The 13832-nt window shown below is 59.1% G+C and overlaps 1 protein-coding gene across 4 annotated transcripts; it reads left to right on the top strand.

Annotated features, from left to right (window-relative positions):
• Window positions 1-571: 571 nt before the first annotated feature.
• On the top strand, window positions 572-12665 carry STRIP1 (striatin interacting protein 1). 4 transcript variants are annotated; one of them, XM_075055800.1, is made up of 22 exons: window positions 919-2128; window positions 2244-2355; window positions 2537-2606; window positions 2894-2968; window positions 3502-3636; window positions 4015-4135; window positions 4507-4575; window positions 5031-5137; window positions 5580-5707; window positions 6167-6349; window positions 6470-6687; window positions 6946-7011; window positions 7169-7232; window positions 7621-7692; window positions 7968-8042; window positions 8243-8340; window positions 8631-8757; window positions 8854-8954; window positions 9168-9234; window positions 9523-9627; window positions 9921-10125; window positions 10454-12665. In XM_075055800.1, the coding sequence occupies exons 1-22, from the start codon at window positions 1902-1904 to the stop codon at window positions 10699-10701; spliced, it is 2673 nt and encodes an 890-aa protein (XP_074911901.1). In that variant the 5' UTR covers window positions 919-1901; the 3' UTR covers window positions 10702-12665. The 4 variants fall into 4 exon arrangements, with proteins under 4 accessions (XP_074911899.1, XP_074911898.1, XP_074911901.1 ...); XM_075055798.1 differs by lacking the exons at window positions 919-2128; window positions 2244-2355 and adding an exon at window positions 572-637 and having other exon boundaries at window positions 10454-12664; XM_075055797.1 differs by lacking the exons at window positions 919-2128; window positions 2244-2355 and adding an exon at window positions 661-808 and having other exon boundaries at window positions 10454-12664.
• Window positions 12666-13832: the final 1167 nt, after the last annotated feature.

Here is a 13832-nt window from a genome sequence, read left to right as displayed (position 1 = left end):
GGCCTGTGCTGGGATATGCCTTTGGTCACCTCGAGATGGGCTTTGGGCCCCACCAGGACACCCTGAGCAGCTCCAGGGCCCTGGATTTTGGGGTCTGATGCCTTCCAAGCCCCTCCTCCATTTCACTTAGGGGTTAAACCTCATCAGGTGCCTCTGTCGGGGTCTGGCTCTCCTCTGAGCCCTATCAAGCCCCCTCTCTTTGGGGTCCGAGCCCCCCCAAGCCCCTTGATTCGAAGGTTCATTTGTTCCCGGCCCCTCAGTTTGGGGTCTGGCTCCCAGCACCCCTTCCCCTTCCTGCCACTCCTAACATGGCGGCCGCAAGCGACCGGGCCCCGCCCCGCCGGGCTACGGAAGGCCGGAAGTGCCGCTCCCAGCATGGCTGAGGCCAGCGGCGTGCCACACCTAAGATGGCCGCGCGGGGGCGGAGCGCGCCGCTCGGCCGGGTGCCGCGCTGTCCGTGGCCGCCGGGGGCGGGCGGCGCTGGGCGGTGACGCGGCCGCCGCGGCGGGGCGGCGGGACCGGCGGGCAGATCCACATCCCGGTCGCCCGAAAGACCGGAGCTACCCTACCCGGTGCCACTCCCAACATGGCGGCGGCGCTGCCCCGGCTCTCCCTGCCGCTCCCGCGAGAGGGGGGGGTGAGTCCTCGCGAGAGCTCGGCGCGGTGGAGGGCGGCCGACATGGAGCCGGGCGGCGGCGGCGGCGTTGGGGGTGCGGGGCCGCTCCCGGGTAACAACAAGGCCCGCGGCGGGGCTGCGCCGCCCGGTAAGGCCCGCGACCTGGGCCGCCCGCCGCGCAAGGACTCCGAGGTCAGCGCCGCCGCCGCCGGGCCCGGCTCCGCGGGGCGGGATGGTGGTGGTGGGGGGAGGCGGCCTTCCCGGGCGAGGCCGCGTTCGTCCTCCTCCGCCGTGGGCCCGGGGCCTGCCCGTGCGGTGCCGGCGCCCGCGGGCTCCGCCGTCCGCTTCAGTCCTGACCCGCGCGGGGCTTCCCGCTGTGTTTGGGGCTCCGCCGTCCCGCGGGCCGGTGCTGGACCAGCCGCTCCCTCCCCCGGAGCCGGTGCTTCGGTACCGGTTCCCCCGGGGCCGGTCCTGCCGCCCCAAAGCCTTGGCCTGAGGCGCCAACAGCGGGGCTGTGCGGGCCGGTACCGGCTTTGTGGAGCCGAGAGGCCTTTCTCTGACAGGCCCGTTCGGTACCGGCTCTGCCCAGAGCTCACCTGGGTCGGTACCGGGCTCGGGTCGGTGCCGGTTTCCCGGTCATCCATCTCTTCCTCAAGTCTGGGTCGGTTTGACCTGTCTGGGGCATGAGGGTGGCTGGGTCCCCAGGTTCCCAAACGGACCCGGTACTGGCCACGCTCCTTCCAGGACTGCTCTGGGCTTTCCCCACCCCGGCCAGGGACTTCTCCCCAGCTTTGCCGGTCGTTACCGGCAGTACCGGCCCTGTGCGGCAGTGGCCGGGGTGCGGCGAGGACTGGGTCGTCGGGTCCCCGTGCATCGGGTCGGTCCTGCTGTGGTGCTCAGTGTGGGCTATGGCAAGAGGTGACCGACCCCTCCAAGGAGACAGCGAGGTCCTGGTGGGGACCCCGGAGCCGTGGGGGATCGGGAGGGTTGCGTGGGACTGGGTGGAGCTGATTTATCCCACGGCTTTTCCATTGCGTCCCCCGAATCAGGTTTAATTCCTGGGATGGTTCCAGGGGTGTCCTCAGCAGGGTGGGGGATGCTCCCTCAAATGACAGGAGAGGGCCCTGAGGAGGTTTGCATGAGCCTTAGGTGCTGGGGAATGGCTCCCAGCCCCACAGAGCAGTGCAGACCCACCACCTTTCAAGCAGCCAGGGGTTTGGATCAGCCCCTCGCTCAGGAGTGGGTGCCCTGAGATTTGGGAGGGTTTTGCTGTGGGTCCACGCTGATGACTTGTTTAAAGGGAGCAGATGTTTTGTGGTCTAAGGCTTCTCTTGGATGTTTTTCCAGCCTCACCAAAGCTTCTTGGAGTTCTTTCGTTCTCACTGTTTGCATCTGCTGGCATCCCTCCGATTGGCACTGGGGGGATAGCCCAAATTTTCACACGTGGGTGAGCTCTGAAAGCTCTCTGGTCCCCCATAATCCACTCCCTGCCCCAAGATTAAACATGCCCCATCTCCTGCTCTATTTTTTTGCCTTTTGGGGCTTCTGGAGTGTTTTAGAGGTGATGCGGGGGCTGCCCACCAGCGAAGCACAGCATGGCTCAGTGCAGATTAAACATGCCCCGTCTCCTGCTTTATTTTTTGGCCTTTTGGGGCTCCTGGAGTGTTTTAGAGGTGATGCGGGGGCTGCCCACCAGTGAAGCACAGCATGGCTCAGTGCAGCGGAGCTGGGATGGAGATGCAGGAGGTGGGTAGAAGTTGCCTTGGTAACGTTTACGCTGCTGTGGGTACGTTTTTGGTCTCTTAAACAGAAGATACAGTCCTGGATTTGCGAGAGGATGAGGTGAATTGTGAATGTCTTGGGGATTTTGGTTTTCCTGAAAAATGCTGTAATTTAACTGAATTCTTTCTCTGCTTTCAGGGCTATTCAGAGTCCCCAGACCTGGAGTTTGAATATGCAGATACTGACAAATGGGCAGCAGAGCTCTCCGGTAAGGAACTTGTCTTGGTGGATCAATTAATCAGCCATGATTTTCTTTCCTGGTAGTGATTAAAGGAGCTCTGTCAACTCCAGTATCGCTCTATTATTGTCTTTAAACACCTTATTCGTGTTAAAAGGAAGTGATATTGTGTAATTAATTTTTTTAGCCTTATGCTGGGTATGTTTTTTGCATTTCCCTCATCTTGGATAAAACTGCAATTAACGTGGGCAGGTTGCAGCTTTCTCCGACGACTTGGTGCAGGTTGTTGGAGATTTTCCTCTGTGCTCTTTTGGCAGAGCTATACAGCTACACAGAAGGGCCAGAGTTCCTGCTCAACCGCAAGTGCTTCGAGGAGGACTTCAGGATCCACGGTAAGATCCTTCTCTTCGACCTCTTGCCCCTTCTGGGAGGGACAGGGATCTCCTGAAGGAGACATAGGGACTGATGCATTAATGCTGCGTCAGAAAGCTCGAGCTGTGCACTGATAGTCTTCACACAGTTTGTACTGGAGACCTCATTAGTGTGCGTGGGCTGGTTCTGGAGCGCAGCTTGCTGCCTCCAGCGTGCTCAGCGTTTGCTGATGTTGATGTCCGAGGTGGTTCATCAGTGCCAGGACGGCTGTGCTGGAACATACTGGCAGCAGCAAGAGCATCCAGCTCATTTCCCATCAGCTGCCAGCGCTGGTTCAGATGGATGTGATTCATCTAGTTGTCTGAGGGAAGGCAGGAGACGGTCCCTCTGGGCTGATCACGCATTCCTGGGCGTTACTTCCCAGAGCGCAGCGTTCCCTGGGGCAGCCCTGTTTTCCATCATGCCAAATCCTTTTGAGCTTTTCCATTGATATTTGTGTCCAGGGCAGGCAGAGGAGCCCCATGCCCTCAGCCTGCCTACTTTGGCTTTTCAGTGCGGGAGAAGAAATGGACCGAACTGGACAAGAACCAGCACCGCACCCACGCCATGCGGCTTCTCGACGGGCTGGAGGTCACTGCGCGGGAAAAGAGGCTGAAGGTTGCCCGAGCCATCCTTTACGTTGCCCAAGGTGACACCAGGCCTCTGCCCCCTTAGTTTCCCCATTGCTAAATCTGGGTAATGGATTGGAGGCTATCAATTTAAAAAACTTAATTTTTTTTTCTTGCATTTTTTATTTCACCTGGAATGTCTGGAACGAAGCTAATTCTCACGGGAGCCAGACAGTTTATAGGAGTTTGTTCCAAAATTTGGCCTACTTCCTTGTGCTATCCTGGATCTGCCAGACCTCGGCTGCGTTACCTACAGGAGGGCAATTCTGTCCTCTGCATCCAACTTTTTGCCTTAAAATTAAGGCTGTGTTTTTCATTCCCCGTGCAAAGTGCTCTGGCGGTGTGGGAGGGCCTCAGGATCCCTATGGAGATGGGATCCAGCAAGGGTATCATTGCAGGCACGTTTGGGGAGTGTGGCTCTGAGGCTGAGGTGCAGGCCTGGATGAGGTATAACATCTTCCTCTTGCTGGAAGTGGGGACGTTCAACGCTTTGGTGGAGCTGCTGAACATGGAGATTGAGTGAGTACTGGAGGAAAGCACTTCAGAAATGGCTCTGGAGCTCCATGGCAGGAGTTTTTTCCAGTTGGTGGCAGTCCCATTCCTGGTCTGTCTATTCCTAATCTGATTTGGGCAGCCACCAGTAATGACTCCTGCTGTTCTGGGTGGATAGGTAATGTAGAATTATACCTGATTTATACAGAAATTCATTATGAGTCGTGCTGCCTGGCAGCAAATAGAGGCAGGTCTGTTCCTCCTCCCTTGATTGCATTGTGAACAGGGGACTTGTTGCAGCTATATCTAGTCCAGGGTTTGGCTCTGGCATGTGGATTGCTCGTGGCAGAGTTAAAATGTCTCCAAAGGCCCCTCTTGAGGCTGTTTTCCCTCCGCAGTAACAGCGCAGCTTGCAGCAGTGCCGTGAGAAAGCCGGCCATCTCCCTGGCTGACAGCACGGACCTCAGGTATGGAGCAGGGCTTGGGAGGATGGGATGCTCTAAGGCCAAGGAGGGGGACCCAGCGCTTGCTGGTTTCTTTGGTGAGCTAAGACAGGCCAGCAGGCACCGGAGGGCGTCCCAGGGCTGTCCCACCTTCTGCCCCGGCTCTGTGAATGTTGTCAGGTGTGCTCAGGTCTGCTCAGTCCGCAGATGTCCCTTGTGCTCAGCCTGCACAGCAGGCGTGTGGCTGGTTGGGGACATGAAAGCAATAAAGTATGGGAAAGCAATTTTTTTTCCTGCTTTGACTTGCAGAGACCTTTTTCCCCAGTGCCTGAGCACCAGTCCCCTGGTGTGGAGTGGGTGCATGGAAACCGGCTGTGGTCTGGGCTGGTCCAGCCTCCCCCCAGCGCCCTGGGTGCTGGTGGTGCCTCCATAACTCATCCCAGCCTCCGGTGATTTGCCTGACTTTCTGCTTTTTGCAGGGTGCTGCTGAACATCATGTACCTGATTGTGGAGACTGTTCGGCAGGAGGCTGAGGGGGACAAGCCCGAGTGGAAGAGCATGAGACAGACCTTCCGAGCAGAGCTGGGTGAGGACCATGTGCTTGGATGTTGACAGGATGGAGGTTTCTAGGGCTGAAGTGCGAGCAAGTGAGATGGGGTTTGTCTCTAGGCCTCAGTTAATAGGGACTGGCAGCACTGGGTTGGTTTCTGCTAGGCTGAACCTTGCTGGTGGGGCAAAGCGGGATGAGCAGAGGAAGCCAGCCAGCCTTTTCTGCTGTCCAACTGCTCTCTCCCTGGGCAAAAAAATTGAATATTGGGGCTGTCATTTCCTCACAACACAGAGGTAAGAAATTGTGGCTGTTACAAGGCCTTGGAAAGGAAGCAAGAAGTTGGGGTGAGATGAGGATCTCGGAGATGGGGGGTGTGAGACTGCAGAGGCTGTGTGAGGGTGCAGAGGCTGGTGGTGCTGGCACTTGGGGTGAGGTCAAGGGTGAGGGATGCCTGGCTATTCCTGCCATGTGGTTCCAGGAGCGCCCCTGTACAACAACGAGCCCTTCTCTGTCATGCTCTTTGGGATGGTGACCAAATTCTGCAGTGGCCACGCTCCGCACTTCCCCATGAAGAAGGTGCTGCTCTTGCTCTGGAAGACTGTGCTGGTAAGGAGAGGCCATGGGGTGTGCTGACATGCATCTTGTGGTTTGATGTTCAGCAGAGGAAGGAAATTCTGCTCTCAGAGCTGGCTGTAATTGCGCCATCCTCTTTTTCTGGTGTTCAGCTGAGTAGTTTGTGCCCTATTAAAGCCACACCCAGGTTTCACCCCATAGGGGAGCATTGCATATTGGTGTCTGGAGCTGGATACTGAGGACAGACCCAAAGCAAGGTCACTGGCTGGGGTCTGCATGAAAGAAAAGGTCCAGACACTTCAATTGTTGATGCCTGAACACCCTCCTGTCCCTTCTGCCTTTCACAACGACAAGAGCAGCACGGGCCCAGGCAGCTCTTGTTTTATACCCTGAGGAAGGATTTGGGCCTCCGGGAGAGTGGATTTGGAGAAGGCCCCGGTGCCACGTGTCAAGGAGTCCCCTGTGCTCAGGGTGCCATGGTCTCCCTTGCAGTGCACCCTTGGGGGCTTTGAGGAGCTCCAGAGCATGAAGGCAGAGAAGCGGGAGATCCTGGGCCTCCCACCCCTCCCGGAGGACAGCATTAAAGTGATCCGCAACATGCGAGCTGCCTCCCCACCCGCATCCGCCTCTGATCTGATTGAGCAGCAACAGAAGCGAGGCCGGCGAGAGCACAAGGTGAGGCTGGCGCAGGGAGCTGGGGATGGTGATGTTAATGAGGGGACGGCTGGGGTCTGGGCACTGACCTTGGAGCAACTTGTCCCCACATTACTCACCTGCCTGGTCTTCTGTCTCCAGGCCCTAATTAAACAGGATAACCTCGATGCCTTCAATGAGCGGGACCCTTACAAAGCTGATGACTCCCGTGAGGAAGAGGAGGAAAATGATGATGACAACAGCCTGGAGGGAGAGACCTTCCCCCTCGAACGGGACGAAGTGATGCCTCCACCCACTCAGCATCCCCCCAGTGACCGCATCACCTGCCCCAAGGGGCTACCCTGGGCCCCCAAGGTCCGGTGAGTCCGTGGGGCTGACCTGCAGGGAGAGCTGGAGCAGGTTGAGGAAAACGGAGGCTGTTAAATGCTGAGAACTTCAGCAAGGGTGTGGGGAAGATGATGGGGTCGTCACTTTGGCGGCTGTTCTTTTGGTGGGGTGGGCTCAGCACCATCTCCTTTATCTGACAGTGAGGTTTTTCCTGATGGCCTGTGCCTGGGGCTGTGATGTACCTAGGCAGACAGGAAGATGTGACTCTTCCCCTTTTCCCTTTGCTGCAGAGAGAAGGACATTGAGATGTTCCTGGAGTCCAGCCGCAGCAAGTTCATTGGCTACACGCTGGGCAGGTGGGTTCCTGCAGAGCCAGCCTGGGGGGGCTGCCAATCTGGGGGGGAAGTTCTGAGCTCGCTGGCTTGTTCTTGGGGTGGTGGTCTCTGACCAGCCCATGGGTGGCTCAGGTTTGCTCCTGCCTGCACCCATCCTGGCTCTTTCCCTTCTCTCTAGTGACACCAACACTGTGGTGGGCTTGCCCAGGCCCATCCATGAGAGCATCCGAACCCTGAAGCTGGTGAGTACATTGATGAATTCCTCCAGCCCCTGCTGTTGTGTGGATGCCCCTTCCCCATCACCCTGCACTGATCACAGGTCAGGGCCAGTGGTGCATTTTCCTGAGCCCTCTCCCACTTGCTCAGCCCTTTGTTGGGAGTGGCCATAATTTTTCATCCCATCGCTGGTCTCCGAGGCTGACTGAGCCGCTTTCTTTATTGGCCTCATCCCTTTTGTACTGGGCTTGTCCCAGAGGTGAGGCCAGGAGCTACCACCCTGCCCATCAACATCGGTGACCACTGGGACAGGAATAACAGGGAGGGACTTAAAAAGATGATGGGACCAGGCTGGGGCTGGTGACATTGATAGGGGGAGTCTGTGGTGTGAACCTCTGCTCTCTCCCTGTGCAGCACAAGTACACATCAATCGCGGAGGTGCAAGTGCATATGGAGGATGAGTACCTGCGCTCCCCGCTCTCTGGGGTGAGTGTGGGCATGAGGATGAGACGAAGCTCCTAGGCTGGGAGCTGGGGGCACTTGGTGCCCCCAGGCCTTTTGGCTTTTGGCAGGGCTGGGGGGTTTGCTCTGCTGGGGAGGGAGGAGCAATTGCTGTGGGCAGAGGGTGGGGGGTGTGGAGAGGCTTTGGGCAGGAGCTGGTGGTATCCTGCCCTTGGGGTTGGAGAGCCTAGGGCTGAGCCAGGCCCATGATGCTGGTGGCAGCTCCTGGTATGAGGTTTTGTGGTCTCTCCTGGCACCAGGGGGAAGAAGAAGTGGAGCAAGTCCCTGCGGAGATCCTGTACCAGGGCCTCCTGCCAAGCCTGCCGCAGTACATGGTGAGCTGGGGAGCACTGGGGGTCCCCTGGGCTAAGTGGAGGGGGTCTGCCTCCACTGCTCCATCCCTTTCCGGTGATGCCCCCCACGTTTTCTTCCCTCCCCACATATGCACCCCTGTTACTCCCTCCTGTGGTGGGGAGGGGAGCCTGTGTCCGCTTCCCCTGCTCCCATCCCTTTTCCATCAATCCTTTCTCCCCAGATTGCTCTGCTGAAGATCCTCCTTGCCGCAGCCCCCACCTCCAAAGCCAAGACAGACTCCATCAATATCTTGGCAGATGTCTTGCCGGAGGAGATGCCGTGAGTGATAGTGGAGGGCGAGCAGAGGTGCTGGGTGATGGTGGGAAGGGAACGGAGGATGGGAGGGAGTCAGGCAGGGTGGCACGGTTTGGGCTGGGGCTGCTCTGAGGCCTCCTGGGTGATCTGACCGTCTTCTGCTCAGTGGTGTGCCAGGAATTGTGTGTTGCTGCAGGAGCTGGTTGCAGGTGGCTGCTGAGAGCCCAGGGGATGGCAGGACTGTCTGCCGACACCTCCGGGGCTGGCAGGGTGCGGACAGTGCCCCAGCCCAAGGATCCCTCTGTGTTCCCCAGGACCACAGTGCTGCAGAGCATGAAGCTGGGGGTGGATGTCAATCGGCACAAGGAGATCATCGTCAAAGCCATTTCTGCTGTGCTGCTCCTCCTGCTCAAGCACTTCAAGCTGAATCACATCTACCAGGTGAGGTGGGCCAGGGTCCAGCCGCCCTGCACGGGGCTTTGGGGATGCACCAGGACCCAGGGTGGTGGGTCCCCATTCACCTGCCTTTCTCCTCAGTTTGAGTACATGGCCCAGCATCTGGTCTTCGCCAACTGCATCCCGCTCATCCTGAAGTTCTTCAACCAGAACATCATGTCCTACATCACTGCCAAGAACAGGTAGTGGAGGGGGTTGCCTGCCCGCATCCCTGCCGGGTGTGGGGAGCGGGTCCCTGCTTGCTTTTCCCCTCCACAGTCCCTCCCTGGCTGTGGCTTGGGCGCAGGTAGATGCAGGGAAGTGCCCACTCCAGTGGGTGGGAGGGTGGGGCTGTGTTGCCCCCAGGCCAGGTAGGATCTGGGGGAAAAGCACAACACCCCCTCTCTTTCCCCCAGCATTTCTGTCCTGGACTACCCGTACTGCGTAGTACATGAGCTGCCGGAGCTGACGGCAGAGAGCCTGGTGAGTCCCTCCCTTCTCTGCCAGGTCCTGGCATCCTGGGGTGCTTCCCAGGGGGTATCATGGGTACGGGGAGGCAGCAGGGCTCCAGCACCCAGCCCTGGCACCCTCAGCACTCCTGGACTTGACCCCTGGTGCTGCTGGGGGTTTGGGGGGGTGCATGGGGCTGGCAGACATCTCCTGCCTGCATGCTGTGCTGTACCCCTTTGGGCAAGGGTCCTCAGACCAGAACAGCCTCTTCTCATCCCAGCTCTGATCTCTTGCCTGACCCCTTCCTCTGCTTTCCCGCAGGAAGCTGGAGACAACAACCAGTTTTGCTGGAGGAACCTCTTCTCCTGCATAAACCTCCTCCGCATCCTGAACAAACTGACCAAGTGGAAGCACTCCCGCACCATGGTGAGGGCTGGGGAACCCACTGGGGCTCAGCCCTGGCCAGACTGGGCTGTCACAGGGTGCCTGGACAGGGTGAGGGGGCTGCGGGTGCCTTGGGGTGGCCCTTGCATGGTACCCCAGACTTTGCTGGGGAGCAGGAGGCAAGAGAGGGTGGGTGGAAGGGGAGAGGGACAGCGCACACTGCAGGGAAGGGCTTGTGTGTGCTGGACGTGGTGGTTGGCATGTGTGTACCCATGTATCTGTCCCAGCCATGTCAACCCACTGTCCCCGGCTGCTGGGGAGGCTGTTCCCTGCAGATGCTGGTGGTGTTCAAGTCAGCACCCATCCTGAAGCGGGCACTGAAGGTGAAGCAGGCCATGATGCAGCTTTATGTGCTGAAGCTGCTCAAGGTACAGACCAAGTACCTGGGCCGGCAGTGGAGGAAGAGCAACATGAAGACCATGTCGGCCATCTACCAGAAAGTGCGGCACCGTCTCAATGATGACTGGGCTTACGGCAACGGTACGTCCTTCACAGCAGCTGCAGAACATCCCATTACCTGCTGTCCTTCCTGCTCCGTGCAGTGACGTGTCTGTGCCCAGAGCTGTCCCTTTTCTGCTTAGGGCTTGTGCAACCCTTAGTTCTGGGGTGCGGGGAGGGATTTGGAGTGGTGGCATCGCAGGGAAGAGGGAAAGGGCTGGCAATGGCTGGTGTTGGAGCTATTGGTGGCTGCCTGCTCTGTGCTCTGCGTGTTGCTCTTTGTAAGGACCTGCAAAGACGTTTCCTGAGGGACTTGGGCTTGCTGAAGGGCCCCCAGCTCCCCTCTGACACCCCTCTTCACTCTGCCCAGACCTGGATGCCCGGCCCTGGGACTTCCAGGCAGAGGAATGTGCCCTGCGTGCCAGCATCGAGCGCTTCAACTCGCGTCGCTACGACCGGGCACACAGCAACCCTGATTTTCTGCCTGTGGACAACTGCCTGCAGAGCGTGCTGGGCCAGCGTGTGGACCTGCCCGAGGATTTCCAGGTCAACTACGACCTGTGGCTGGAGCGGGAGGTCTTCTCCCGACCCATCTCCTGGGAGGAGCTGCTGCAGTGACGGATGATGGGGAGGCAGGAGGGGGTGCTTTGGGGAGATCTCGAAGCTGGCCTGCTGCCGAGGGGCAGGAGGAGAGAGGCTTTGGGGGGGTCTGTGTGTGCTTGGACCCCCCGTGGCGGGCTTGGGAAGAGGCTGGAGCTGTGGGGTCCTTGCCGAGGCACCATCCTGCCCCTCTGCCTCCTTCCAGGCTCTGCCAGGCTATACCCCCGAGCTGAGGGTGAAGGCTTGGTGGAGGCCACAGTGCCCTGGGAGTCTCCTGTTGGGTGGGGGGGACCTGTGTGTGCCCCTGGTCGATGCTTTCAGAGGCAGCACTGCCATCACCCTCCTTCTGCCCCCCACCAGCCAGGGCTGAGACCCTTCTGCTCCACTTGGAGCAGCCAGTGGTGCGGGGAGCGGAGCAAAGTGGGGTGAGGGCCCCTTCGGTGCTGCTGTGGGACATGGGGAGCAGAGGCTGCTGTGGCAGGAAAACGGTCTGTCCCCCTGCCCAGACCCTGCCTGGGGGGACGTGGCGGTGGGGTCGGGGGTGCTGGGAGGGTGATGGCGTGGGGGATGAGGGGCTGTCCTCTCGCTGAGGGGCTGGGGACGGCTGGAGACTGCAGTCTTCCCTTGCCCCGCTGGGTGGGGTGGATGAGCTGTATATATATATATATATATATATATATATTTCGTGATAATCTCTGACACGAGTGTGTCTGGGCTCTATCTGTGTCCCCATCCCTCCTGCCCCAGGGAAGCAGCAATGGGTGGGCCCAGGGATGGGGCTGAGCTAGCGCACAGGGTTCATTGTCTTGTGTCCTTGTCCCCACTCCTCAAGTCCCACTGGGGGTGGATTACCTGTCGCTGAAAGATTTAATATTTATCTTGCAACTGGATCTGTTGGCTTGGGGGAGCTGGTGATCTCGGGGTTGCAGGCAGGAGCTGGCAGGTTCAAGCAGGCATTTGCCTGTCCCTTTCCCTGAACCCTCCCCAGTTCTGCCCTGGGATTTCTGACACCGGCATGGTGGCGGTGTCACTGGGATTTTCTTTGGCCCCTGTTCCCAGCATTGGAGCCTGGCCTTAACAGAGCTCACCCTTACGACTTGCTGTGCCTCAGTTTCCCTGGCAGAGGGGCAGCAGCAGTCCTGGCTAGCTCAGGTGGGTAAAATCCCAGGCGATTCACCCCTGGTTTGAGCGGGGAGAGGCAGGGCAGGGGCAGAGGAAACTTCGCTTCCCTGCCCAAGGGTGGTGGTGGTTGTGGGCAGGGGAAGGCTGGGGCAGCCCTGATTTACTCCCTGTCACCTGCTGGGATGCATCAGGGCCGAGTCCATGGTGCTCCAGGAGTGAGCCCAGCTTTGGGGGATGCTCAGCCCCTGCTCTGGAGACCTTCTTGTGGGCTCTGAAGGCAGGAGGCAGCCCACTCAGCGCTTAGCAGACATCAGAGAAGCCATGCCGGCTTAGCCTCGATGGTAACGTGCCCTTAATCAGTCCCCAGACTGTGCGGCCATGAGACGGGCTGTGGGACCCATCCTGCCCGCTTCCCTCATAGCCATGGGCAAGGGACAGGTGGTGACATCGAGCTGGAGCCCAGCGATCGCTCCAAGGATCCTATTGCTGCCCCCTGACCCTGTCCCCCTGTGAGCAGCACGGATCAGGGGGGATGTCCCTTGAGCAAGATCCGGCTGGGGGGTGCAACCACCACCGTCACATTGGAATGGGTGATGCCTGAATTTGCAAAGCGTACGGAACCCCCGCTGAGCGGTTTCCTTCCACCTGGGTGCCCCTAGCACCCACCCTGGTCCCCAAAACCTGGTCCTGGTGCAGGAGCTGGCCGGGGGAGCCCGGCAGGACGCTCGCAGATGAGGTGTGAGCTGAGCCGAGCTCTCCATCACACCTCGCTCCCCTCTGCCTGCTCCAAAATGTTCCCCAGCTGTGCCGGGCGATCACAGACTGCGGCTTTTATAGTGCTGCTGGAGCCATAAATAACTTATTAAAAATGTTTTATTGTTTATAAATGAATAACGAAATCCCCGCCGGTGGGAGGGGGGGCTGTGAGAGCCAGGGCACAAGATGTCCCAGGCAAGGATGGGCACCCATTGGGTGCATAGCCGGGCCGTGGGCTGTCTCCTGGGGGGCACCCACTGTGGCCAGGCTGTGCCAGGGGTGCTGAGCCTGGTGGGTGAGGAACAACATCCACAAAGGTCTTGGAGCATTTGGGCTCCCTTTGGCTGAAAACCTTGGGTTTTGGCTCAAATTGGGCTGGACCAACAGATTGGGTGCCTCCCTGAGAGGGTCTGTGGTGCCTGGTTGATGTTCCCCCCCGCCCCCAGCACCAGGATGCAGGAGACCAGGAGCTGGGGGCAAGGTGGCATTGCAGTTTCTGGGGTTTTTTTTGGCACGAGGGGGCCCTTGGAGGTGTGACAGCATCTCCTGGCGATAGGGTGAGCAGGAGCAAGGGGACGTCCCGTTTGTGACTTGGATTTGGGCTGTTTGTATGGAGTGGGGGGGTCACACTGGCTGGGGGATGGGATGGGACATGCTGCTGCGACCTGGCACTTGGAGGGACTTGCGGTGCACCCCGAGACCCCTGGAGCAGATGAAGCACGTCAGATGTGATAAGATGACCCCCCTCAGATACCTGAGACTGGCCATACAGGTACCACCACTAAGGGGCTTCCTGCAGGCCCCCCAAATGGGGAAAACCCTCCAAATTGACCACTTCTTCCCCAAACACCCAAGTTGGGGCACCTGGGATAGTACCAGGGATGGGGGTCCCACCCCCTGGGATTAAAGCACCTCCCTGCCTCATCGATCTGAGCGGTAATGGGCATGGGGGGGCTATGGGTGACCCCACAGGGAAATGGGCTTCAATTTAGGTGTCTTTATCCCTGCAGCGCCCCACCCCATACTGGTTTATTCCCTGTCCTGGGGGGCTCTGCACATTGCAGGAGCTGGTGACTGTGCTGGGGAGGTCATCCTGAACCTTGTTTTCCCTCTGAGGGGGAGCAGAAACGGCTGCTCGTGGTTTGGGGGGGGTTGAGGGCCTCCTTCAACATGCCTGGGGGTTTTGCTCTGCCCTGCAGTAACTCCCCCTGAACACCAGCTTGTGTGGGTCTTCCCAGTATGGTTGGACTGGGACGTGCCGAGCCTAATTT

Source organism: Buteo buteo, chromosome 23 (genome assembly GCF_964188355.1).
Source record: "Buteo buteo chromosome 23, bButBut1.hap1.1, whole genome shotgun sequence".
Lineage (NCBI taxonomy): Eukaryota > Metazoa > Chordata > Aves > Accipitriformes > Accipitridae > Buteo > Buteo buteo.
This window is presented reverse-complemented; position numbering and strand designations above follow the sequence as displayed.